Source organism: Centroberyx gerrardi, chromosome 8 (genome assembly GCF_048128805.1).
Source record: "Centroberyx gerrardi isolate f3 chromosome 8, fCenGer3.hap1.cur.20231027, whole genome shotgun sequence".
Classification (NCBI taxonomy): Eukaryota; Metazoa; Chordata; class Actinopteri; order Beryciformes; family Berycidae; genus Centroberyx; species Centroberyx gerrardi.
In genome coordinates this window covers 31812675-31840446 of record NC_136004.1, presented here as the reverse complement: position 1 = coordinate 31840446, position 27772 = coordinate 31812675, and the positions used below count along the sequence as shown (strand labels likewise).

At 41.8% G+C, this 27772-nt stretch overlaps 1 protein-coding gene across 1 annotated transcript; it reads left to right on the top strand.

Annotated features, from left to right (window-relative positions):
• Positions 1-2217: 2217 nt before the first annotated feature.
• Positions 2218-27772, top strand: LOC139913974 (natterin-3-like). Its single transcript, XM_078285392.1, has 4 exons — positions 2218-2427; positions 4858-4983; positions 25920-25956; positions 26738-27772. The coding sequence occupies exons 1-4, from the start codon at positions 2218-2220 to the stop codon at positions 27733-27735; spliced, it is 1371 nt and encodes a 456-aa protein (XP_078141518.1). The 3' UTR covers positions 27736-27772.

The window sequence follows — 27772 nt, the reverse complement described above, 5'->3', positions numbered from 1 at the left end:
AATATGTCTTGTTTAGGGTAGTGTATAACAGAAAGTATTGTATGAGAAGTATAGGTAGAATACAAAAAATGTAACTAATGTTAACTAATGCATTTACTAACATTAATTAAACATGAATAACAACATTAAGGATGTGTTTAAATAATATATGAAGAGTTTGGGTTTCACACATAGGCATTAACAAACATGTAGAACAACATTAATGCAGTTCTTTACATGAACTCATCCTTGTTAATGTCACTATTCATGCTTAATTCATGTTACTGTAGTAAAAATTAGTTAACATTATTAACAAACATGTATAACAACATTAATTAATGCAGTTCATGTGCATTTAACATTAACTCATCTTTGTTAATGTTGATATTCGTGTTTAATTCATGTTAGTAAATGCATTAGTTAACATTAGTTAATGAACACTTAAAGCAAAGTGTTTCCTAAATATTAAAAAAAACAGAAATGTAGGAAAAGGTTCAGTACAACATGCACATGGTTCTCTGTTAGAGCCTGACTGCCTGCACTGAGAGGAAGCTGTGGAAGTCAGTACTAGGAAAAAAAAAAAATCGCAGAAATATATCTTCACTGTCCGGTCAAAAATGTCAACTTTCCAGCTTGAACACCATGTATTTTATTGTTTTATACAGCAGGGTTTTCACAGAAGCTGCATGTAATCCTTCAACTGAAATTAAAACATGAAAATCACCAAAGTTGCAGTGACGAGGTTTTCCCAGGACAGCAGCGATACACAGATCCAGAGAATAGATCGGCTGTCCGGTCCCATCGCCCGGGAATGCTCAATAAGACAAACAGGGTCCCGGTGTGAGTCATCCACTTAGCATTGATTCCCACCGAGAGTCCATGTATTATCTTACAGTAGGACGGTCTCTACACCTGTGAAGGTCAGGTGACAGGTCAGGTGACAGGTCAGCACTGATGGTGAAGTCCAATACAGAGACGTTCACATCTCACAGTGCATCGATCTGACTGCTGAGCTTTCACAACGGCTTCTGGCGGAAATGCACTCTGTCGACCTGTGCTTCACTATTTGGAAAATGTGTTTTCAGTGGCAAACAACATACTGAACATTATTGTGGTGGTAGTAGAAGTATAGTAATAAGATCAAGGTTTTCTTGAATAAGATAGGCTCAGCTTTAAGAGAGATCTTAGGATATGAAACCCCCACAGATTGCGAGGTGCTATACCTCTGTGTAATATCCGAGGGTGTGATATTAAAATGTGACTGGTACCTTTGTAAGATTTTACTTGTTGGAAGCAAAAAAGCGATCACCAGAAACTGGTACAAAACTGAAGCCCCTGGACTTGAACAATGGATGGACACTGTATGGGAAATATTTGCTATGGAAAAATTTACATTTATCCAAAGGACTAAGGAGGAAGTCTTCCATAGAAGATGAGACAAATGGACAACAAAGGGGACACTGACAACAAAATGGTTGAAATGTAGAAAAATACACTAGATATCTATGAATTATAAACCCCATGCTGTTCAATGTTCACTGTTAACTTTTGTATGATACAATTCCCAATAAAAAATAAGCGACACAAATAAAAGAAATAGTAATAGCAGTAGCAGTAGTGGTAGGGATAGAAGTGGTATTAGTAGTAGTCATAGTAGTAGCAGTAGTAATAGTAGTGGCAGTACAGGTAGTAGTACTAGTAGCAATAGTGATCTGTCTGCCTCTATATATATGTATTTATGTATGTATGTCCGTATATACATATAGCGGTTGTGGTATATGACTTAATATACATGACTTAATTATCTTATCTTGAGATAACAAAAAATGGAAGCTTTTGGTTCAAACAAACCTTAAATGTTATCAATAAGAGAAAAGCACAATGTAATTTTGTACGCCTCCTTGAAGGCACTTGCTTTTAATCACTGTATGATTGGCTTTGCCCCAAGCCACTCTCGTGATGAAATGGGACTATTACCTAACTTGTGATCTTATATCTCTTATATCTCTGTCTTATCTATATGTGATAGATATATATATATATATATATATATATATGTGTGTATGTATGAATATCCAATCCATCCATCCCTCTCCTCATCGCTCTGCACTCTCTCTCTCTCTCTGGTTTGCTTTAGCTTCCTTTGCTAACGGGAGGATCTGTGTCCTGGAGGATTTGTTCCACTCCGGCTGAGACGCGGCGGCACGGAGAGCCGCAGAATCCTTAATGTGACACAACATGCTGATACCCACCAGAAGCCCCGTCCTCCTCTGGATCTCTCATCCTCTGACAACGCTCTGCCACGCTCTGACTGACGAGCGCCTGTCCGCTCGGTCAGAACGACACGAGAACACGGCTGTGAGCGAGCCGGAGGGCCCGCAGGACGCCGGGCCCTCCGGCTCTCCGGCTCTCCGGCTCTCCGGCTCTCCGGCTCTCCAGACACGGAGCGTAAACCACAACAAGCTGCGAGCCCGGACACCAGCTGCAGCACATGTCCTTCTAGGCATTTCAGCTTGTATTCGGTGGTGAAATCTGCCTCTAATGTTGATACACTTGGCTCACTTCCAATGCAATACAACTTCTTTTCAAGATGTTTTCTTGAATCAAGTGACATTAAAGAAGTGGAGCGATCTGCCGTTTCACAGCAAAATTGTGTGTGTTAATTTAACTCTGAAGGGGGTAAAAATCAACACAGTGCCAGTCCACAAACATAAAGACATAATTTAACACTTTTGATCTATATTTTGATCCAGAGCCAGATCAGCTGAGTGGACAAACAACTCTCTGATCACAATTGTCACAAAACAAATCAAAATTCAGAAAAAAGACTACTTTGGAAACAAATGAAATCATCTCACTCCAGTTGGCAAATGCTTTACTTGAAGACGGATTCTAAGATTGAATACATGATTACATTTTTTTTTTTTTGCTGCGACCAGGCTTCCCCTCGCTGCCCGGGGGTTCTTTACCGTAATTATAGCAATAACCATTTCTGCGTGATCCATCAGGAGAGATAGCCGTAGAGGAACAGGGGGCTCGATACGTCCCGATAGAGCCGACGCTCTGCGGCCGGGCGGATATCGATCTGCAGCGCCGCAGAGCCGAGGCTCCGGACGCCGGGGAGCCGTAAAACCTCCGTCTGGGTTCAGATGGTTCAGAGAGATGAGCTCTGATACAGCTGCTGTCGAGCTCCAGGCCCGTTTCAAAATGTCAAAAGACAAGTGGTGGAAAGAGTGTTGAATGTCCTGCTCAAGTACTTCAGTAAAAGTAAAAAGTGTCTCATTATAATGTCTTCAGAGTAAAAGATAGTGAGTTATTTTTTAGAAAAGAGAACGTTGTTAGCTGTGATCTTTTCCAGAGAGGACAGAGTTCAAACTGGATTCTTTTAACTGGAAAAGTTTGGGAATTATAAGATAAAGTAAAGCCAGATTCCTCTTCTCTGTTCACTGTGAATCGCTCCACAATTTGCCAAAGTACAATCCAGCTTCTGCTGATGGAGAGACACAAAATCTCTTCTCTGTAATGGATGTGATTTATCTCAAGAAAACAAAGTTTGATATCTTGTGATAACGCAATAATCAATTTGTGATATTAAGATAATGGGATAGGAAGAAAATATATGCAAATAAGGCCTTTCCTGGCTTCTGTAAATGAGTGAGCTGGATTTGACTTGTTACAAAGCAACAGACTGAAATACAGAATCAAAGTTAGAATCACTTTATTCACATCAGACATCAATAAACTAATGCAGTAACACAAGTAGTGGCACAGATGGTACAGCAGCAACAGGACTTCACATACAGGACATTCAGCACATATGACAGACAGTAGACTGGACATATTACACTGGAGATATACATTCAACATTCAGTCTCTACTGTATGTGCATTGAGGCAGAATGACATGCAGTATTGAGTATATTCACACAGACGCGTCTCTGTCACAGTTATGTTGCCTGACAGATCTTCACCTCTCATTAAAACTCTTTCTGTCTGTTTCTGTTAAACTAAAAGGACAAGATGAGTCTCCAGCTGCTGGCGGTCGGCTCAGCTGAGTCGGTTCTGACAAACCGGCCCGTAGGTTCACAGCCCAATACTTCCTGTCCCACCAAGGCCGGGAGCCAATGAGATGACTCCTGAGTAACAGTCAGAGAGAAGTTGAATTTTTTTACCTTTATTAATCCAGGAAAAAGTTTTAGTGAGTAAAAGCTGAATGTGTGTTTGTAGAGTGATATATAGTCTACTGTCTATTGTATGTCTTTACTGTCCCACTCAGCAGATTGGAGTTTTAGTTCTATTAACATTGCTTAGAGTCACAGCTGCTCTGGAGGCAGAGACAATCTGATTGGTTGAGTTAAACCTCAGTGGGCGGAGCCAAAGAACCACAGTTTTTCTGGCTAACATTAGACTGAAGCTCAGTGAAAAAAGCAAGAGGTAAGAGAGGAGGAAGCTAATATTATGAAGCGCTCTGCTGCTAACTGAAAAATACAATCTACCATACTAACTTATCTAGGTTAGCTAGTTAGCTAGCTGACCTTCAAGTTCAAACTAGCCATACCAGCCTACAGCTAACTAGGTAAGATAGTTAGCTAGCTGCTGACTATCAACATCATGAATGCCATCAAGTTTGCCAGTTAGCTAACTTTGATTCCAAAAAAGAACGCTGGTTCTTTGGCTCCGCCCACTGAGGTTTAACTCAACCAATCAGATCCTTTCTGCCTCCAGAGCAGCTCAGAATATGAGAAATGTTTGTAACTAAAACTCAGATCTGCTGATGCTAGCTGCTGATGGAGATAAGATAAGAGAAGAGTTTCTCATTCACTTTCACTGCCCAGATGTTCTCAGCCTTCAGTCACAGACCCTCTCCTCTCTCCTCCAGGCTGCTGCTGGTCTGGGACAACAGAGACCAAGACCTCAAGACAGAAGACCACAGCTGGAGTCCAGACTGAGGAGCAGGGACCCTGCTGGCTTGGTGGGTGAAGACGTGTCCTGTGCTCCTGGTGTCGTGAGCTCAAGACCAGCTCACAATGATGTCATCCTCTCTCTCTGCTGTTCGGTGTCATCATGTCTGGTAACGCATGAATATGTTGTGTTTCAGGTTGGGGCGTCATGTTCAAAATGGCAGATTCACATTCACGTATTGAACCATGACAATTTAATATAAATAAATGTACATTTGCTACTCTCTATCACTTACTGATACAACACAACAGTGATCCATCCTATAGCCGGTTCATGAAAGCTTTTACATTTCCTAGTCTAACCAGCTGGTGTTCCAGGGAAAAATCCTCTGGCACACAGGAAGTGTTTGATGTTGATTTAAATTTTTTAATACATGGGCGTACATGTGTATTGAGTTTGGGATTCCAGTGTCATCCCCTCTCTCTCTCCCTCCTCCTGTCTGTCTGTCACTGTGTTCTGTCTGGCAGCACAGAAATGCCATAAAATGTCAACTTAATTCATGTTATGTTAATGAAGAGCTTCACTCCAGAATGAGATTTCCACCATGTGAATTAACAGCTACTTAAACAAAATGGTTGCTGGCATGAAAGTAAAGCACATTATGGGCTGCCATTAAAGTTATGAGCCATCTTCAGACTGCTTACACAGTAGTTATGCTTTTAGTACGGAAAGGTCCGAGCTTCTGAAATGTTGATTGATGAATTTCAGAGAGTATAACTTTTTTCAAAATTGATTAATTTTTTTTTTTTTTTCAAAATAAAACTCTTCAGTTGGCATACAAGACCTAATCCTACCCAACACGCATTTGACCGGGCAGCGTTTCACCCAAACAAGCACAACATTTTCACAGTATGATATTATGGCATGGTAAATAATCAAATTAAAACAATTTTGGAAACTGTTTTGAACTCATATCAGAGAGATATTTAGATCCCAATTTCAAAAAGCGATGCAGGCGAGATAATTCGTCGTGATCTTGAGAAAAACAAGTTTTATTATATTGACATAATGAGGTGAGCAGTCATGATCTCAAGAAAACAAAGTTTGATATCTTGTGATAACACAATAATTAATTTGTGATCTTGAGATAACGGGATGGGAAGAAAATCTATGCAAATAAAAGCTTCTGTAAATGAGTGAGTTGGATATTTGATTTGTTACAAAGCAACAGACTGAAATACAGAATCAAAGTTAGAATCAGAATCACTTAATTCACATCAGACATCAACAAACTAATGCAATAACAGAAGTGCATACCGGCACAGAGGGTACAGCAGCAACACTGCAAACAGAAATCCATCAACAAGCCATGTAGCCTCATGTTGAGTCTTAACTATTCTTCTTAAAAGAATTGTAAAAATCTGCCAACAGGACGAGCCCATTCAACTTGTTTCAGCAATTTTCTTGAAACCAGTGAGAGTGGTCTTCCTTATTCTTCCTTGTTTCCACATATTGTCACTTGTTTCTAGTAAATTCCTGAAATTAGTGAAACTTCACTGCAAACAAGTAGAATCACTTCACCCCATTGGCAGATTTCTTCACTTTCTTCACAGAAAAACAATATTTTAAGACTCATGATGTGATCGAATGGCTTGCTAAGATGGACATTTTCTGCAGTGCACACAGTACATTCAAACAGAGATTTAAAAAAAAGTGACTACAGACATGGTCTCAGCTTTCATTTGGACATCTGAATGTTTGCTGGGAGTTTTCTCCGGTTGTGTGAGCGGCGTGTCGGGGCAGACTCCCTCCTCCGACCTCTTACAGGTGTCGGCTGTTCAGTCTGTTATTTAGTCTAGGGATTCCAGCGTGAGAGGTTCCTCCGACCGAGCGAGGGAAGGGAGGGAGCTCCTGGCACCCGGCAGCTTTATTATCATTTCATCAGCCTATGCGGGCCCAGGTTGTCTGTGAAAGGTCAGACTCCTGGCCGGGTCCCGCGGCGGTGTGAAGGCCCTCAGTGTTGTGGCGAGGCAGGAGGCTTAGCTGGATTCCCCCTAAAGCGCCGCGGGTGAGGGAAATGTGATGTTAGTGTGATCCAGCGCATTAGCCCTCCGCCGCCGCCCTCCCCCGCTCCCCGCGAAACCCCAAACCCCAATGTTTATAAAATATATAGAGTTATCCTCATGTTACGGCCCGTGATGTCAGTGAGCGCCCTCTCCCTGCGTCATCGCCCCGCCCGGGCGGCGGAGGTCCGAGTCTGGATCCAGTCAAACATCGCTCTGTTCCCCGGCGCTGGAATAACACCTCGGCTTCAGACAAAACAGAGGAAAGAAACCGGTCTTCCGCCTGTCTTCAGTTGCAGAGACGTGAGCTCCTGTTCTCACTTCCTTTTGTTTGCTTCCAGAGGTTATGGGGCTGTAATATTATTAAAGAACTGCATACACCCAAGGCTGTTAACATCTTAGGCATTTAGCCAGTCAGTCCAGAGTGACATGCAGTGAGTGAGCAGCATTATTTGAGTTTGTTGCTGATTTCTAACTTGTTTCATCCCTTTAATGTTGATTCTGACTGTTTCTACGTGCATGCACCACAATTAAAGGTATTTTTAATTCAGTTTTGCCAAACCTCTCAGGCTCATTCACTCCCAAACAGTATAAAATACAACTGGAGACGTCTATTTCAGTTGGCAACAGTAATCCATCACTGTGAATGAGAAACAACAATCTGCATCAGAACGCTAATATCAGGCTGTAAACTTTTCATTTTGAAAGAAGTTTAGAAGTTAAAACACTGTGAGAGCCGAGGAGAGACAGCAGGGGGCGTCTGACTTCCGTTTTCTGCTTCTAAACAAAACCTGACAGTATACAGGCGAAGCTTCTCCATTATCTTTAACAAAGCAAGCTAATGCTAATGCTTCCGGGTCATTATGTGTCTGGTTTCCCTCTCCAAAATAAAACTTTCAACCAATAGCTAATGTTCTCTGTGGTTATGTTAGCACCCGCCTCCTGTCAATCAAAACCCAGTCAAGCCAACAGAGAAACCAAAGCAAGACTCTTCCTCCAGCTATAGTCTGTAAAATGAAACAAATCAAAGTGAGATTTTACACAATTACGGCCTTAAATTGCTGGGAGTAACTTGTAATATTTAGACAGCATTCCATTCAAAATATTTACTAAACAACTAAGATGAAGCAAATATATTATAACGTGATAAAAGCTGGGAAACGATCCACAGTGATGAAAAATAGTATGGTAATAAAGGAAATTAACGAAACCTCCAATCATGCTGGAACTGTCCTCTAAGGTCACTTCAACAAGACGCCTCTCTGTCTCTTCTGCAGGGGTCGAACCTGTGACCCCTCAGTGACGGGACAGTCTCTCTCTCTGCTCTTACACTCAGACTGGCCTTACAGGGGCTGAGGCCAGGATTTAAACATCTAACATGTGCTTCACACTTCACTCAGGATGGGACGACAGCATGTGGCTCTAACTTCCTGCAGAGAGCATTACTTTGTACACAAACAACAATCCTAATGTAATGAGAACAGTTAAGTGCGCCTGCATGTATTTTTTTTAAAAACTGTGACAGCTACTCTTATAAAAATGACCGCTGACCTGAAAATAAAACTAAAAAATAAAACTAAAAATAGTAGTAGGCCTACATTTTAGTTGTGTTTTTGAAACATTGAGAATTTTTCTTCCACAGTGGATATGCAGTGTTTTGCAGTGAAACCCTTCAAATGTAAAAACTGGACAGGTTATAGAAATAGATGTAGTTTCTTGGGTTAAGCCAATCCATCATATCCCAACTGATTACCAAGTACCCCCCCCACCACCACACACACACACACACACACACAGACACACCACCACACACACACACATACACACACCTCAACCCCAGACCCACTCAGCACACACAACAGAACTAAGGAATCAACAGGATATAAATAATGAAAAACAATGATTTCTATTTGATGGTTTGGCCCTCTCTGCGATGCTGTGACCCCGCTTTTAGAAAAAGGCTTTTTCAAAGAAAATTCCAGCTCGTCTCCATTGAAGCGCATGGGAAAGCATCTCTTTTTGCGGAGGCACTAGGAGGCTATTATGGGATACAGAGCCTAAGAGCGCCCAGCCTCCTCGTCTCCCTACGCCATCTCAGCCTTTTCTGTCCCACCAGCACCACAGAAATGGATTCACATGTTAGACGCAAAGAAACATTGCTTGTTTGAGTCAGGACCAGAATCCCTTTATTCACCAAGTAAAAGAAATGTACAGGAGTTTGTCTTGGATGCAATAAAGACAATTTACTGACATGCTGGCTCAGAGAAAACTGGACTTCACAGAAAGTGCAAGATTGGTGTTTTAGTTCGACAAACATTTCTCAGAGGCAGAAATAATCTGATTGGTTGAGTTAAACCTCAGTGGGCGGAGCCAAGATTCACAGCTTTTCGGAGCGCAAGTTGGCTAATGGCAAACTAACGGCAAAGAAGGAATTCTGGTCAAAATGTGAATAAAAATATAAATGGCAGTAACTTCTTTTTTCATTCATTCATTCATTCATTCATGATGTTGAAGGTCAGCTAGCTAACTAGCTAACCTAGATAACTTAGTATGGATAGATTGTATTTTTTCAGTTAGCAGCAGAGCGCTAGGCTTCATAATATTAGTTTCCTCCTCTCTTACCTCTTGTCTTTTTCACTGGGTTTCAGTCTTCAGGCTCCGCCCACTGAAGTTTAACTCAACCAATCAGATTGTTTCTGCCTCCAGAGCAGCTCTGACTCAGAGAAATGTTTATATAACTAAAACTCCAATCTGCTAAGTGCAGAGGGACAGTAAAGACATACGACAGACAGCAGACTATATATCACTCTACAGATATTCCCTCACTATGTTCGTTCTGGCATCATGGCGTACAGTAGTGTTGCAGGTAGAGAGAGTAATGAACGACACTCAGCTTTACAATCATTAGGTTGACTGACAGGCAATTTAAAATAAAACTTTAACGATCCCTGTGGGGAAACTGGGCATTCCTGTCTTCATTTAAACCGCTGTATCTCAATATGACGACTCAGTGTAGCGCCACATCTTCATAATCCTGAAATCCTTGAATAACAAAGGATATCAGGTATTATTTTCCAGTAAGAAGCTAGTTTAATTCTGTGCAAGTTAAAATCTTTGTCACAGTGAAGGTTAAGATATTGTGAGTATGACATGCAGACCAGACCAGCTGGGAGAGTCTGTGTGAAACTGAGCCCTGTCCCCTCTGCTGAGCTGCCCTGTAGCAAGGCACCGAACCCCCGCTGTGTCCTATAGCTCTGTCCTATAGCTCTGTCCCATAGCTCTGTCCCATAGCTCTGTCCCATAGCTCTGTCCCATAGCTCTGTCCTATAGCTCTGTCCCATAGCTCTGTCCTATAGCTCTGTCCTATAGCTCTGTCCTATAGCTCTGTCCCATAGCTCTGTCCTATAGCTCTGTCCCATAGCTCTGTCCCATAGCTGTGTCCCATAGCTCTGTCCTATAGCTGTGTCCTATAGCTCTGTCCCATAGCTCTGTCCTATAGCTCTGTCCCATAGCTCTGTCCTATAGCAGTGTCCCATAGCTCTGTCCCATAGCTGTGTCCTATAGCTCTGTCCCATAGCTGTGTCCTATAGCTCTGTCCCATAGCTCTGTCCTATAGCTCTGTCCTATAGCTCTGTCCCATAGCTCTGTCCTATAGCAGTGTCCCATAGCTCTGTCCCATAGCTCTGTCCTATAGCTCTGTCCTATAGCTCTGTCCTATAGCTCTGTCCTATAGCTGTGTCCTATAGCTCTGTCCTATAGCTGTGTCCTATAGCTGTGTCCCATAGCTCTGTCCTATAGCTGTGTCCTATAGCTCTGTCCTATAGCTGTGTCCTATAGCTCTGTCCTATAGCTCTGTCCTATAGCTGTGTCCTATAGCTGTGTCCTATAGCTCTGTCCTATAGCTCTGTCCTATAGCTGTGTCCTATAGCTGTGTCCTATAGCTCTGTCCTATAGCTCTGTCCTATAGCTCTGTCCTATAGCTGTGTCCTATAGCTCTGTCCCATAGCTCTGTCCCATAGCTCTGTCCTATATCTCTGTCCTATATCTCTGTCTTTGTGCTGCTGTGTGAATGTGAAGCAGGACGGTGCTGAAAAAGACCCTGATGCTCAGCAAAAGCTTTCCATGAATAAATTAAGGTTAAAAACTTCACAACCAAAGTGAAGTTGTCACAACCAAGGTCAAGCTATTAAAATATGCAGATTAGGTTTGGTGAAAAAAGTCTGTGATCATTTTAACAATCTGTGTATAAACAATTGGCTGTTCTTACTTTGACCTTTATTTATCCAGTCAACATTTCCTGAGCATCAGTGTTGGGCGGTAACATGTTACTCAGTAATGTGCTACAGTAATGTGATTACTTTTTTCGGTAATGCGTAGTGTAAGGGATTACAACTTCAAATTCAGTAATTACATTACAGTTACTAATCCCAGTAACGCTCTGTTACTGCGTTACTTAAACCTGAACCCCCTTCAATCTTTTCTGTTCTCTCCTTTGAAGTTTTTTTTTTTTATTCTAACATCAAATCCCTGTTGACATGCAGCAGCTTTACGTTGGCTGTTAGCTACAGAAGCAAAACAAAAGATGGAGGGTGAGGGAGAGACGCAGACTTTCAGCAGCTGGAAGTTTTCCCATTACTTTGAATTGATCTCAGTCAAGCAGGCAAAGAACATTCTGGTCCGCTGTGAACTTTGTGTGGCAGCAAAACTCTTTCCACAGAGAAAAACACAACATCCAGTTCATCAAAACATCTGATACAGAAACACAGCGATGAGAAACTCAGGGAAAAACAAGGAGCCGCTGCTGCCAACGAAACACGTAATGGAACGAGGAATGGAACTAATTACTGCTGCTGCTGAGGAATTAGTAAAGTATTGTGATTACTTGTTAAATGAGTAATAAGTACAGAGTAATTGATTACATTTTCTGAGCAACTTGCCCAACACAGCGGAGCATGGAGGCTCTTTATCAGCATCTCCCTGCTTCATATTCATACAGCTGCACATTCACACCGGGTCCAGTACAACAGTCTGCTGCTGCTGGATACTGAGCAGCAACACTGGATCAACTGCATGTTCAGTAGCCTACTGTGCTCAAGGGCAGCTTCACAGTATATGGAGGGAAGGAAGAGTGTAAGAGACGGCCAGACAGAAACAGATAAAACGTATGAAGTTTGTATGAGGATCCGTCACTTTCCCTTCTTTGTTCGATTGGATTGTGAAACGCAGATGTGGTGTTTCTGAAAGAAGCAGTGTTATGAACACAGGTGGGACCCAAACACAGGACACGGACAGGGTGGTGTTGGTAAGGAAAAGGTTTTATTGTAAGGGAGGATCTGGATGAGGGGCTGATGGCAGGGAAGGGGTGAGTGATGGTGAGGGGAAGCGTGGCAGGCGGGGGGAGCTTGGAGGCCAGGAGGCAGCTGGCAGGCAGGCAGGCGGGTGATGATCCTGGGGCACAAGAGAGACTAGTTAGTCACAGGAAACACAAAGAGAGAAAGTCACTGGGAGCTCTAACTAGATTGGCCTTGAAGCGTAACTACCACTGAGGTTGAAACAACAATCTGGTGAAGAATGGTTGAAGAGCCGGGGGAGATATACTGCAGACAGGTGAGCTGATGAGAGGCAGGTGAGCAGACTGGGAGAGGCGATGAGCCGATTGCAGACAGGTGTGCAGGATGAGCAGAGCCGGGAGAACGAGGAAGGGAGACCACGCCCACGCCAATACACACACAAACAAAACCTAGACAGAGAGAGAGACAGACAGGGGAGCACTGGGAACACAGGGAAGGGGAAACACAAGGAAACACTAGGGAACCATGGTGCGTGTGTTCAATTCAATTCAATGTGATGCATTGAAGCATCGCTAGCTGAGCATCGCATTCAATGCCATACTAGCTTAAATATCACATTATTTAAATATCACAAGGTTACCTACCGTTAAAGTTTGTAGGGCAGAAGAAGATGTGGACGTTTGTAAATTAACAGCAGAGTGTGTGTGTGGGGGTCAGTGTGGCGTTTAGCCTACAGGTGAGAGGCCTCGCAGCCAAAGACGCCCTCTAGAGGCCATCTCACGAAGCGTTGATGACTGCCTGCCTGCCTGACCTGAACATGCCTCTTGATGCCCTCGGCTGCACCGTCAGAAAAAGGCAAGAACATGGATCTCGACAAACGCAGGCTCCTCGCTGCTGCCATTTTCGTTCACAGACAAAAGAAAACGCTCTGTGCTGTGGGTGCATAACATACATTTACGAAGAAAAGGAAATGGCGAGTACCAGTGATCTGCTCCGGCAGTATTAAGAAGCTGCGTACGAGTGAAATTAATTGCTCTTCCATTTTGAAAATGGACAGGCAGATAATTACGTATACTGCGGTCTGAAAATTTTCAAATGGTTTAAACTTTTGCCGTGCGAAAACATTTGGACAACATTGCGTAAAAACGATGGACAGTGCTGCATTATCTCTGTCATCCATCACTGCATCAGCCCCATAGAGAATATACTGACTCAATCTTTTTTGACAGACTCTGTCTTGTCGCCCCATAACTCATCTACTTTCCCAACGTACAAGTTTCTGTGCACACTGACTTTGCACTACAATCTGCCTCATGTCACCTACCAAGTCATCCAGTCAGAAAGTTTAGTCATACCCTTTCCCCAATGACATCGAATCCTGGCTCCCAACCGTCCTGCTGAATGTATTCCAAAAAAATCATGAATATTCATCGCCTTCATTAGCATATTGTCCGAGGTATTAGCATAGCCAGTGACATAAACAGCGGCGTCAGGGGAGCAGATGAATCAGAGGGCAGAGCGGGCAGATCAGGCCCGGAGGGGACAACAGGTCGGCAGCCATTACTCTGTGAGCTGCGGCGGGTCGGAGGAGGAGGAGGGGGGCTCGACGGGGAGAAAATCCACAAAACAAAGAAAACAGAGAGAAGAGAAGCACACAAAGTTACTGTGACAGACAAACTGAGACCCAGGAGCAGACACACTCACGGAGGCAGATGTAAGATGAACAGGTTTTACTGGCTGGTAAAGAAACAGTAACATTAGACTGAAGCTCAGTGAAAAAGACGAGGTAAGAGAGGAGGAAGCTAATATTATGAAGCCTAGCGCTCTGCTGCTAACTGAAACAATACAATCTATCATACTAAGTTATCTAGGTTAGCTAGTTAGCTAGCTGCTGATCTTCCAACATCATGATGTCATGGTCATGAAGAAATGAAAAAACAAGAAGTAATTGCCATTTGTATTAGACTTTCTTCTTTGCCGTTCAATTTGGCCAGTTAGCTAACTTGGTCTTCAAAAATCTCTGGCTCTCTAGCTCCGCCCATTGAGGTTTAACTCAACCAATCAGATTATTTCTGCCTCTGAGAAATGTTTGTCGAACTAAAACTACAATCTGTGAAGGTAACAGCGTCTTCCTGTCACTTTGACAACATACATGGCTGCTAATAGACACAATTGTTTGCTGTGGGAAGTGAACTTGTGACCTTCCAGTTAGTTTCTCTGCTCGCACTCACACACACTTACACTCACACACACACATATTCACCCACACTCACACTCATACACATGCACAGGCAAATGCCATAATGACGCCATGAGATGCCAGGAAAGTTGAGGCTCTGAAATGCAAATGCGCTGAAAGATAAAATTCATGCATTTTTCATGGAGAACAAGGCAGCTTGGTTCCTCTGATATGACAATGAGCTGTTATCATCATCCTGTGCTCAGCGGGGCGTGCGACCACGAGCACAAACCCCCCGTCCCTCGCCCGCTGGAACAGATTCAGCTGCACTGCAGGAAATGTAATATATCTGTTTTGGAGATTCATCAAGCAATATATAAAATATCTAAAATATAGAGATATAGAGACGAATGCTCTTCAAATATTTATCATAGCAAGTTATTTAATCACATTTTTCTTTAAAAAATGAAAAAATTGACAATGTGGTGAGATAATTTCACTAGTTTCAAATAGTGAAGCTACAAAGACAACGGCTTAAACAAAGTTGTATCATGTCTCAAGGATCTTGTTTCAAGATAACGGCACTTGATTTAAGAAATTTGTGTCGGAAACTATTGAAATTACTTATCCCATTGGTAGATTTTTCACATTTTATTGGGGGAAAAAAATCATGCTATAGTTAAAACAGTGTAATGGAAAATTTTGACAAAAACAATCCATAATATTTTCATGTAAATAAATATGACTCTAATCTCTAACTCTACAGTGATCCAGCCTGTCTCCAGTTCATAAATCTTCTCCTCTGTCTGTTCTGAACAGCCGGTGTCTGGTAGCTCTTTCCTGGGAAAAATCCTCTGCTGCACAGGAAGTGATGCGTTTTACGTTTCCGGTTTGTTTGGAATAAACAGAAGAAGAAGAACTGGGTAGTTAGCATGAGCAGCGATAGCCAGCATGACTGAACAGACAGAGAAGAGAGAAACTCAAACAGTGATGAGGCTGAGCACCAAAGATGGAGACTAAATTTTGAAGAGAATCTTGCAGATTACCACTTTGACTTGTTAAGACCGACATTTTTTGCAGCGGGCTGCATAGAGTGTGTGTTTACTGATCCCACTGTAGAGTTCAATGAGGATCAGAGCTACACACACACACACACACACACACACACACACCGCTGGGCACGGCATTGTTTGGCCACAATTCGATTGTGTTTATGGATTCAGTGTGTGTGTGTGTGTGTGTGTGTGGGGGGGGTTATATTTCCCTATATGTGCGATCAATGTGTGGGAAAGTTGAGGTTGCGACTGGCTTTGTGGTTATACAGCTATGATCCTCAGTGACTGACTAAATAAACTGCTGACTAACACACACACACACACACACACACACACAGTTTGGCAGCTACAGTGCCTGAGGTTGCATCAGGATGGATGATGTTACATCGAGTCAAAGACGGCCTTTCCTTTCCTCTCAGTTCAGATGCAAGATGATCGCTCTGCATGTCAGATACTACAATCATAATAATTACAGGAATAATGACAGTAATAATATTGTTAATAATGACATAATAATGATGATGATAATAATGAGTAAAATACTATAAACAATCACAACAATAACGATCATGATAAATAAAAAAGATAACAATAATAAGTAGATAGATAAAATAAATACTGCTAAATTTAAAAAAAGCATTCATAATAATGATAAAAAGTGTTGTTGTTGCTGTTATTGTGTGTTTATATATCAAAACAGCATCATGAACCATATAGGCGATCTACTATTTTGATATATCTTCAGTGTTTTCCCCCACAGACTGTCTGTGTGTATTTCAGAGGAAGACTCACCTCAGAACAGCGGCTCTGGGCTCTGAGCTGCTTGTTATTGTCAGCAGCTCATTAAAACAGACATGGCTTGGTAGCTCAGCTGCCTGTAATGAGCTGCAGCTTGATCCCTGTCGCCCTGCGCAGGCATCCATCCGTCCAGCCGCCCAAACGGAACGGCAGCCTGTTAGGACCTCCGAGGGCAGAGCGAGGCCCCGCTGCCCCGGTGCGTGCCGCTCACTCTCTCTCTCTCTGTGTCAAGAGACTGTCACGCCACATCCACTCTGGGCTAAATCTGGCATTTTAATGTTGCCTTGCTCACCAGCAAACATACAGATCCTAAGATGTTTTACAAGTCGTTAGAATCAGTGATGTAGTAAGCGTTGGGTAAACCGTGATCTCCAGTTGGTGAACACCATAAGGCAAATGACCACCAATATAAACAAAAAAATTAATTAAATTACCTTGTTGTTTTTTCAGAAAAGCATTAAACCTGCAATAAGCGATATCAGACCTTCTAACCAATCCTGAAGCTAATGTGTGCAATGTGGAGATTTCATTGAGACATAATGATATAAACCAATATATTGTTTTCTCCTCTTTTCTAAAGCTTGTTGTCAAATTCTGCTCCTGAACGAAGTTCCTCCCGCTCCGTTCAGCAGCTTCTCTGTTGACTGTTGTGAAGCACTTTGTTACCTGTATTGAAAAGTGCTATACAAATAAAGTTATTATTATTATTATTATTATTATTTTCATTTCTTTTAAAACTAGCTTGTCTTCTCCCTCGCTGTTTAAAAGCGGCTCTCTCCTCCTCCCATCCCTGAAAAAAATTCTCATAATAGAGGAATCGATGAAGCGAGCGAGTAAACTTGTTAAACTAGAAAACGTGTTAAACTGTAAACTTGTTAAACTGTAAACTTGTTAAACTAGAAAACTTGTTAAACTAGTGAACTTGTTAAACTAGTGAACTTGTTAAACTAATAAACTTGTTAAACCAGTAAACTTGTTAAACTAGTAAACTTGTTAAACTAGTAAACTTGTTAAACTGGTGAACTTGTTAAACTAGTGAACTTGTTAAACTAGAAAACTTGTTAAACTGGTGAACTTGTTAAACTAGTGAACTTGTTAAACTGGTAAACTTGTTAAACCGGTAAACTTGTTAAACTGGTAAACTTGTTAAACTAGTGAACTTGTTAAACTAGAAAACTTGTTAAACTAGTGAACTTGTTAAACTAGAAAACTTGTTAAACTAGTGAACTTGTTAAACTAATAAACTTGTTAAACCAGTAAACTTGTTAAACTGGTGAACTTGTTAAACTAATAAACTTGTTAAACCAGTAAACTTGTTAAACTAGTAAACTTGTTAAACTGGTGAACTTGTTAAACTAGTGAACTTGTTAAACTGGTGAACTTGTTAAACTAGTGAACTTGTTAAACTGGTAAACTTGTTAAACTAGTAAACTTGTTAAACTAGTGAACTTGTTAAACTGGTAAACTTGTTAAACTAGTAAACTTGCTGCCTGCCTCTTCACTTGTCATTGTGGGTCATGTGACCTTCAGCAGGATAAAGATCTGTCAGAGTGAGACTGGTAACCTGTGAGACTTCTCTGTAGGTACGGTTAGCTTAGCTGTTAGCCTTTATGCACGCTGCTTTGCAAAGTTTGTCCTTAGTAGGCATCCGTAGTGCAGTGGCTTTGCTGTGCTGTATTTACAAATGTGTTGTGGTTTCTGTCGCCCTCTAGTGGTCAAAAAATGTTGCTTATTGCAGCTTTAAGAAATCAACTTTACTGGCGACCAGGAGGAACTGCAACAACGTCGATAGAACTGATCTCCTCCTATAGAAATTACAGTTTTGTGGGACTTTTTCCCAGTTGTCACTAAGGGTTTAAGGTTGGAGGGAGTTGTTTTCATTAATTTATAATGTGAGCGTTGTGAAACCCTTTGAGGCTGTTCCTGTGGTTTAAGCCTAATCTTAACTTTTTCTGGCCTCATTTTATTTGATGAGCATGACAGCAATCATTTCTCCTGTTAAGGTTCCTGTGAAATATGGAGGAGGTTGTAAATAGGTCTGGATCTTTATATCCCCGCCTGTTAATTTACTACGCTCGCTTTCAGCCCCTCCCTGCTTCAGATTCATGCAGTTACACACAGACCTGCTGCATGTAAAACACTCCCACACAGTGACAGTAACACAGTGGAAGACTGGTAGTATAGGGGAGAACGGGGTAAAATTAGCCGCTTTTTGCATTTTGTGCAACTACTGCAATAAATCAAACAATAATTGCTATGTATTTTGACCAAACTGCTTCACACTGTGAGGCTCAAATGCAGACACGGAGGCAGAAGCAGGCTGCAGGGATGACTGGTGGTTTAATGGTAACTAGGTAACAGAACTCAAAGGATGGATAGGAACAGACACATAGGTAGTCTACTACTGGACTATCAAAAACTGGATTACAGGCTAGGGCTAGTGTTGGCATTATAAACTAGCGGGAGGAACAGCCTTGTATACACTGGGAGGGCAATCAGCACAATAAGAATCAGCTGGGCAGGCAACAAGCAGAGGAACACTAGGAACGGGCAGTAGATGGCGCCGCCGTGACACACAGCAACTCAGGTCCACAGTACCTAATCGTTTATTAGCAATAACTATTATGCTGCGTTCATGTGCTGGTGGGAAGTGTTCGACATCGGGGAAGTTGGCTGATAAACAGCGTTGCATTCACCTGCTGTTTTGGTGGAAAATCAAACCCGGAAGACAAACGATAGGCAGAAGACGGACGATCTCCATCACAGATTAAAAGGAAATTAATTATTCTTCCTGAATCTGAAAGTGTGGCTCATCTTACCCTCAGGCTCAACTTACCCCCAGTGTAGCCACGGATGAAGTCCTGCTTCTTGCTGAACTAAAGCCACTGGGTGACTGGTTTCCAAACATTTCTCCATGGGGAGCAAAACTGTTCAGTTCTGTTCAAAACTGTTCTGTTAAGCCGCTTTTCCACCACATGGTACTGGCTCAACTCGCTTCGACTCGCCTCGACTCGCTTTTGGTAGTACCACTTGGTTTTCCACTGCAGATAGTACCCCCTCAATGTAGACCTTCTCGTTATGCGTCGCCCCATCCAGCCGCTACAGTAGCTTGGCTATTTAAATATGGCGGGTTTGTGCAGGATGTCCCGTGTCGCGCAATGATGACGATTCTCTCTGACCAATCAGTAGTCTGCAGTGTTTTCACGTCACCTTTTGGTATCGCCTCAGCTCGCTTGGAACCTCGACGGAGGTGCTACCAGAAAAAGTACCAGGTACCAGGTAATATGGTACCTGGTACCTGGTACTTGCCCAATGGGAAACCAAAAAAGGCGAGTAGAGTCGAGTCGAGTTGAGCCGGTACCATGCGGTGGAAAAGCGGCATAACAGAACAGTTTTGAACAGAACTGAACAGTTTTGCTCCTCATGAAGTTTGGAAACCAGTCACCCAGTCTGAGATTCTGCATGACAGGAAGAGGGCAATGAGCGTAAAGAAAACCAAATACCGCATTGTACCAAAATAATCAGCATTTTTCAGTAATATATATTATTCAGGACATGACAAAACAAAACAAAAAACAAGCAACTGTTGTCCATTAATTTGTCCATAAGTAAGCAGTTCTCATTGTCCTTGTACTTACGTATGAAAACTGGAGCCGGTGAAATGTTCGGAAAAATCACGTCTTGCTCTCTGTTCAGCCAGTGGAAGTTACAAAGAATAGTCTCATAATAGTCACATTTGATTTATTTTTTCAAACCATACTAATTTGTTTCTGCTCTATAACAACCCAGGAAACAAATGCAGGATACAAACTGTATGATAAGATAAAACTTTAAGGATCCCTGTGGGGAAACTTCAGCAGCAAATAGGACTAGGACACAGCACAGACAAACAGAACATACTCTAAACAAGAATATAGCAAATCAGGGTAATACAAACGTGCAAACCAATTATATTTCAACGTCATGTTAAACATTATTTAACATCATGTTAAATAACCGCATGACAGGCTAAATATACTCTTCCTTTGAATGCGTTTCCCCAGTTTTTATCTCCTTTTTCTGTGTAGTTTTAGACACAGTAAGTTATTAGTACTACTAGTACTGGCTGCTTGCAACCAATATCAATAATATAAAAAACTTGTCAATAGCCGATATTTTGTGCCAATAATCAGTATCTTAGAACATCTTCATGCCCAAAAATATTCAAGTAAGTATTCAGTGTTTCTGCAAGATTTTTTCTTTTTTTTTCAGGGTAGAAAAGCCTCTGAAGCAGCATTGAAACCATGGGACACTAAAACACTGCACTGTGAAACTCAGAAGAAGAAGAAGAAGAAGAAGAAGAAGAAGAAGCCAATCAAAATGTTGCATGAGAATCAGCACAGAGACACAAAACACACCTTGGCCATTATTCCACATGAAGGAAGAGTTACTGGAGCAGAGAAAGAGAGATGGAGGGACGGAGGGAGAGAGAGACAGAAAGAGGTGGCATTGCTATTATGTCAGGTATGAAAGGAACACAACAGTGAGAGAGAGAGAGAGAGAGAGAGAGGACAACACACACTGGACAGTAGACCGATATTCATGTTATTAAATATCAGATCTGCCAGTCAGAAGATTTTTTTTTTGCAGTTTATTTGTTCATTTAATTGTTAAGGTTTTATAAAAAATGTCATCAGTCTGGGATTCAGTGGAGAGTTTTAGTGTCCCATGATGCTCTGAATGTTTCAGAGGCTTTTCCACCCAGATGAGAAGAAAATTCTTGGGGAAACACTGAATACTTCTAACATTTTTGTTATGAAAACAATAAAATTTAAAGATATTGAATATTGACTATCAGCAACTTTAGAGTAAAAATATCAGAATCATATCGGCTTTTAAAAAAAACATATCGGACCCAAGTGGATAGTGCAATTGTAATTTGCAAAATCTCACACTGTGTTCATATATACTTACATATACATCCTATACTACATCATATATACACTTCACATGCATACTTTACTACATAATATACATACTATACATTATAAACATGCATACTAGAGCATCGTAAATCTCACACTGTAACAAGCTGACTGTGTCTTAAGTGTTGAACTGTATTACAGCATGTTGAGGTTCCTGCTCTTCCTGATGAGGCTGATCCAGCAGAGCGGATCCAGACCGAGCAGCTTCTCTCTGAAGCGCTCGGGCCTGTCGGTTCATCCTCCCGCTGAGGCCGAGCCGACTGACTGATGACTCTGTAGCTGCTGCTCAGCCGCCCGCCGCTCAGAGTCAGCTGCAACAAACTGAGCGTCAAGGTGAGCAGAGCGCAGCGCACTGCAAAAAATATCACTCAGCAGGAGAGTGACGTCTGAAGATGTTGTTTCCCTTGAAATAATCGATGTCTCTGTGTGTGTGTGTGTGTGTGTGTGTGTGACTGTGAGTGAAAGACAGGGAGAGAGAGAGAGAGAGAGAGAGAGAAAGAGAGAGAGAGAGAGAGAGAGGTGACAGTGCCATTTTACAGTGTATGGAAAGAACATAACATTGTGGAAGAGAAAAAGAGGGAGAGAAGTGGCAGTGCTGTTGTATGTATAGAAAGATGGTGTGTGTGTGTGTGTGTGTGTGTGTGACTGTGAGTGAAAGACAGGGAGAGAGAGAGAGAGAGAGAGAGAGAGAGAGAGAGAGAGAGAGAGAGAGAGAGAGAGAGAGAGAGAGAGAGAGAGAGAGAGAGAGAGAGGTGACAGTGCCATTTTACAGTGTATGGAAAGAACATAACATTGTGGAAGAGAAAGAGAGGGAGAGAAGTGGCAGTGCTGTTATATGTATAGAAAGATGGTGTGTGTGTGTGTGCGTGTGTGTGTGTGAGTGTGTGTGAGTGAGTGTGAGAGAGAGAGAGAAAGGGGTGACAGTGCCATTTTACAGTGTATGGAAAGAACATAACATTGTGGAAGAGAAAGAGGGAGAGAAGTGGCAGTGCTGTTATATGTATAGAAAGATGGTGTGTGTGTGTGTGTGTGTGTGTGTGTGTGTGTGTGTGTGTGTGTGTGTGAGAAAGAGAGAGGGAGAGAGAGATGGGAGTCTATCTTTTATTTATCCATGGTTATGTACAGTAAACATGAGCTGAGTCTGTACATGAGCAGACCGTCCTGTAACCTGAAGGTTGTGAGTTTGATTCCCTGAGTGAGGCACAGACCTTTTTTTACTTTGTTTTTATTGCTTTTGCTGTTGATTTTTATTTTATTTTGTTGATTGTTATTGTTATAAATATTAACATTTCTCTTTGGCAGCATTTACTGATACAAAGGATTACAAATCAAATCCTCTTTACTGGTAAATTATTTATTTAATTATTTATTCATTCATTTATGTTCAAGAGTGGCAAGGAAATCCTGTGGTCTCCAAAGTCCTTGGTACAGGTTAAAGGGACATTATTATTATTTTTTAACTATACTGCTATATTTTATTGACCATCCTGATTACATTGTAATGGAGCTGGTTCTGCAGGTGAGTAGATCCAAGAGTTCACAACACAGAGAACCAGAGAAGTTCGCCAGGCTGTCGCTGCCCCCTGCTGCCTCTCTGTTGTAAATACACATTTGGTCGTTCCATGAAATGCAGCGCTTTTCTGTCTGCCACCATCAACACAGCAGGTGGGAAAGTGTGAATGTTGCATCTCTCTCTTAAAATGTGACTTGCGGTTGAAATGTCCTTTGAAAACGCTGGGAATTGAACCCCGGTCGCCGACATCGAAGGCAAACGTATACGCCCATCCACCACCCCAACCACAACGCCCTAACTGGCCACCGTGCTACTTCAATGTCACACTACTTCCTGTTTATAGTCGTGTCTCCTTCACTTATCTGTTTCATGCTGGGAAAACGTAAATGTAACACTTTATGTTCCACCACCACGTAATTTGCTGTTAACATGTCGTGTTCATTTCATGTTTTTCTGTGAGATCTGTCTGGACAGAGCTGTCCCTTACATCTGTCAGTTCCATATCAGCCTGTTTCCTTTAATATGTTAATAATCCCTAATCTTTATTTTATCTCTAACCCTTTTTTTTTTTCCTGTCTTTCAGCCCCTCACTGCTTCACGTTACTACAGTTATACACATTCACACTGGGAGCTGCCCAGATGGGATGGGGTCAATTCAATTCACTCAATTCAAGATGTAAACCTTAACTGCATGTCTAAAAAACATAATCGTTTAATGGCGTAAATTGCAGATCCAGATCGCCACCAAAATATAATCAGTTGTTCCTTTGCCCACGGGCGATCTGTCCACCAAATTTCATGGAAATCTATTCATATGTTTTTGAGATATCCTGCTGACAGACGAACTGGTGAAAGCAATCTCCTTGGTAGAGGAAATTTTGGGGAAAAACTGAGTTGAATCCAATCGTAATCTGATAGACAAAAAATACCTGTCCTGTTAAACTGTTTACAATCCCACTGCACCAGTTCCTGTTTATTGGTCCGTGTCTGAGCCCAGACAAAGTGAAAGTGCATGATTTGCTTTATGATTCAGCCATAAAGCAGCTATATAAACCTTCAGGTGACTGGAGGCAGACTCCAGTGTGCAACTGTAACGGTGAGTGCTATTCAGTGTGTTTTCTGTGTGCTCAGTGAATTACACCGAGGACAAAGACAGATGATGATGGATTTGCATAAATCAGTATTTTCTAATTATATAATTCTGTTATTATGCTATTCTTCTATTATTCAATAACTGAAGAGTTCTTTACAAAATGAGGTCTCAAATAGAGTAAAAGGCCTGAGTATAGGGATGGAGAGTCGACTCAGAAACTGTTTAAACAAATTTGTAATTAATTCATTCTGACTTAGGCCTATCTACACTCATCTGTGTTCGATTGCCTTGGTCTGATCCATTTCACAACAAGTGAGGAGGGAGAGGGACAAATTCAAGGCTCATTGGTTGAATGCCAACCGGCATAAAACTTACATTTTTCTGTTGATTTTCATTTGGAATTGGAATCAATTTAGAATAGATTCCATCAATTCCATTACAAGGAGTTGGAATCGACTTCATAAAATGTGTAATCATCCATCCCTACCTGAGTATTGTGTAATGTTTTCTTATATTTTATTTAAATGTCTCAAGTGGTGCAAAGATTTAAAAAGACTGTAATAACTAAAAAGAATTTGATCCATATTCACATAAGTTGTCGCTCTTAGGATTCATCATGATCTCATTTTCTCTCTTGTTTATTTTTATTAATTCCCACACCCATATTTTATATCCCATACCTATATTTTTATTTTTTACATACAATAATTGCACTATTGTACATGTAAACCACTGTACATACTGTATATTCATATTTATTACACCTTACACTTTATAGTACTATTTTGCACTTTCTGGTTAGATGCCAAACTGCATTTCATTGCCTTAGTACTTGTACTCTGTGCAGTGACAATAAAGTTGAATCTAATCTAATCTAACGTTCTTGCCAAACGTTAGATCATGTTGAAGCCTAAGAGCGAAACATATGAGTGTGGATCAAGGTTAGTTAGTTTGATGCTAAAACTGCACTGACTGTGCAGTAGCCTACTCACTTACTGAATAGCTGTGAATTGCAGGATTATAAACAGGTATTGTAACACAAAATTATAATAAATAAACACATTTTCTTCTCCTTCTGTAACTTGACCACCTTTGATTCTCTGTTTACTTGGACTTGATTAAGCAGGTCTTGGTCTTAACCCATACTCCAAAATGTGGTCTTTGATATGAGGCTCAGGAGAACTGTACTAGGGGCCTGTTCACTATCTCTGAGTTCACACTGGAGATTCGGCACAGGAGAGCGACTGGTCTTCATGATGGCATTTGAGAAACAAGCAACCAAGAAAACTGTGTTTATAATTCCCATTAAGCGCTACTAGCCATTTCAGACTTCGTGCCCATTTAACACATTTTTATGAGATCACGTTGGACTAGCAAACTAGCTAACATATCTAGTAGAAGCTAGCGTAACATTAACATCAGTTGTTTAGCTAAATTAGCCTGCTAAACATTTAAACTCTGACGATTCGTGTTTGTTTCCCAACTCAGACCAAGATTTCTACTGTGAGCGAAGGTTTAATTTTTAGCGAAAGTTCTTATTTAACCATGACCAAAGCCTTTCCTGAAGCTTAACCAAGCTAAGTTGCCTTAACCTAACCCTAACCTTAAATAAAGGTGTTTTACTTGCCTAAACATAAACATTAGCTAACCTTTTCACGTGACAAACAGATGAAAATGTTGTGTCCAATTTGTGCTATTGTCACATAATCCAATTTATGGTGGACATAATCTTCACATATTCTTCGTCCATAACACATAATATGCTGTTCATAGTTTCTGCTCATTCAAAGCTGCTGCAAAGCCTCTATAGATTGCCGATGACAACTCTTGTGGTGACCAGGTCACTGCAGCGGTCTATCTTGTCTCCTGTGTTTTTTAAATTCTCATTTATGAACACTCCTTTAAGAAACCTTTTGGTAACTTGGTAACCACTGTATTAAAAGCTCAATATTATATATATATATATATTATGTATATTATTTATAATATTATATAAATTCTGTGATTCTTCATGTCATGCATCACAGTAAAGAACACCTTCTCTGGTATTATAACTAAATGATCCTCTATGTCCCGTCCCCAGATGAAGCTGTCAGTGTTGGTGCTTCTGGCCCTGCTGGGTAGGAAACTGGCATTATGAATGTTCATGATTTTTCTTCACCAGGCACATGAATTTCTACAGTGTTTTTAACAGACATGTTTGTCATGAAATTAGAGTGGCGGAGACAGGCAATTGGCGCTACATAAGCAAGATGCATTCAGCAAATAAAAAGCATGCTGCAACAAACACTACATTAGCCAAACGCACCACAAATACAACGTGCTGGAACAAAGGAACACATTAAAATTTTGATAGTACTGTCATTCGTAGCCTATAGCCTAGCTACGAGTAAAACCAAATGCATCCTCAGTGAAGTACAGTGAGCTCACACCACCTTGTTCCGTCCACAAACAAATGTAATTTCTCCAATCACGGATATAAGCCCAAAATGATAGGATGACAACTGTAGTCGGAAAGAACACAATATCCATAACGGACAGTTGTTTTGCCCGACCAGTCGTTCTGTCCGATGAGTCGATTCTTTCAATGAACAATTGCTTACAAGATATTTTAGGGAAACAAAAGGGAATTGTCAAGAAGTGTGAGGTGAAGAATTCAATTTCAAAATGTCAAGGAATCCCCACATTTCAGGATCTTACTCCAGAGATAGGCTACTTCAGAAGTCACTAAGAGAAAATCATTGACCTCAAATACATTTTTCAGTGATCACACTGGGGCAGTTTTCTTCTTTTGCCCTGGAAAATCATTTTATGACAAACTTGTCTTTACCTAAAAACCACTATGAATAAATTGTATTTGGTTTGGTTCAAAATGTAACTTTCTGCCTCTCCTTCTCACAGTCTCTCTACTGACTCCTGCTTCCTCCTTCATGTTCGATGACACCGTGAACCTGAAATGGCTGACCTGGCCCGGCTCTCTCCCAAATGGAGCCGTTTCCATCGACAATAAGTACAATGGTCGCACTGACTATGTCTGCAAATATAGTACCTCGGCCGGCTTCTACAACCCTAGTCTGGGCCCTCAGTGCCGTTACCCCTATGGAGACAAAGAGTACCTTGGCTCCCCGTTCGAGATCCTGGTCAACAAAGACAACTTTGAGTTCCTGGAGTGGAAGGAGGGTTCCTGGGGCTCAGTGCCGCAACATTCGGTCATGATCGGCCCCAGGGTGGATGTCTACGTAGGGAAGAACAAGTACGGTCTTGGGAAGGTTGTCCCTGGGTTTAAGGCCTTCTTCCTACCCTGGGAAGGCAAGGAGTATTGGTACAAGTATTACGAAGTCCTGACCATCAATAAAGATATCACCAGCCAGCACATCTCCAACGTCAGGTACGCCGTCAATGAGGCCGTGATCTTCCAGTATCCTCCGGAAACCATGCGCATCTCTGGGGCCACCAACAACCAGTGCCAGTCGGTGGTGAAGACGGTGACCATCTCCAAGACGACCGAGTTGGGGAAAACTTGGAACATCGGCCGAGCCACCACGCTGAGTTTCAAGACTACCATCACCGCCGGGATCCCGTACATCGGCTCCACGGGCATCGAGTTCGGCACTGAAATGACAATGGAGTTCAGCCAGGGAACCACCAAGGTGGAGACGCTCAGCCACTCTGTGTCCGTGCAGGTCACCGTACCGCCAAACCACTCATGCAGCGTCCGCATGGTGGGACGCAAATTCAAGACCGACATCTCCTACACCGCACTCCTCAGCCGGACCTACCGCAACGGGGAGACCAAGTGGACGTCCATCACAGGGACGTACGATGGCGTCGAGATCGGAGAAGTCCAGGCCGTGATCGACCACTGTAAACCTGTAGCCAACGCCCAGCCTTGCCCCTGAAAGACTGACGGAAAAGACACAGGAAGATATATGACAT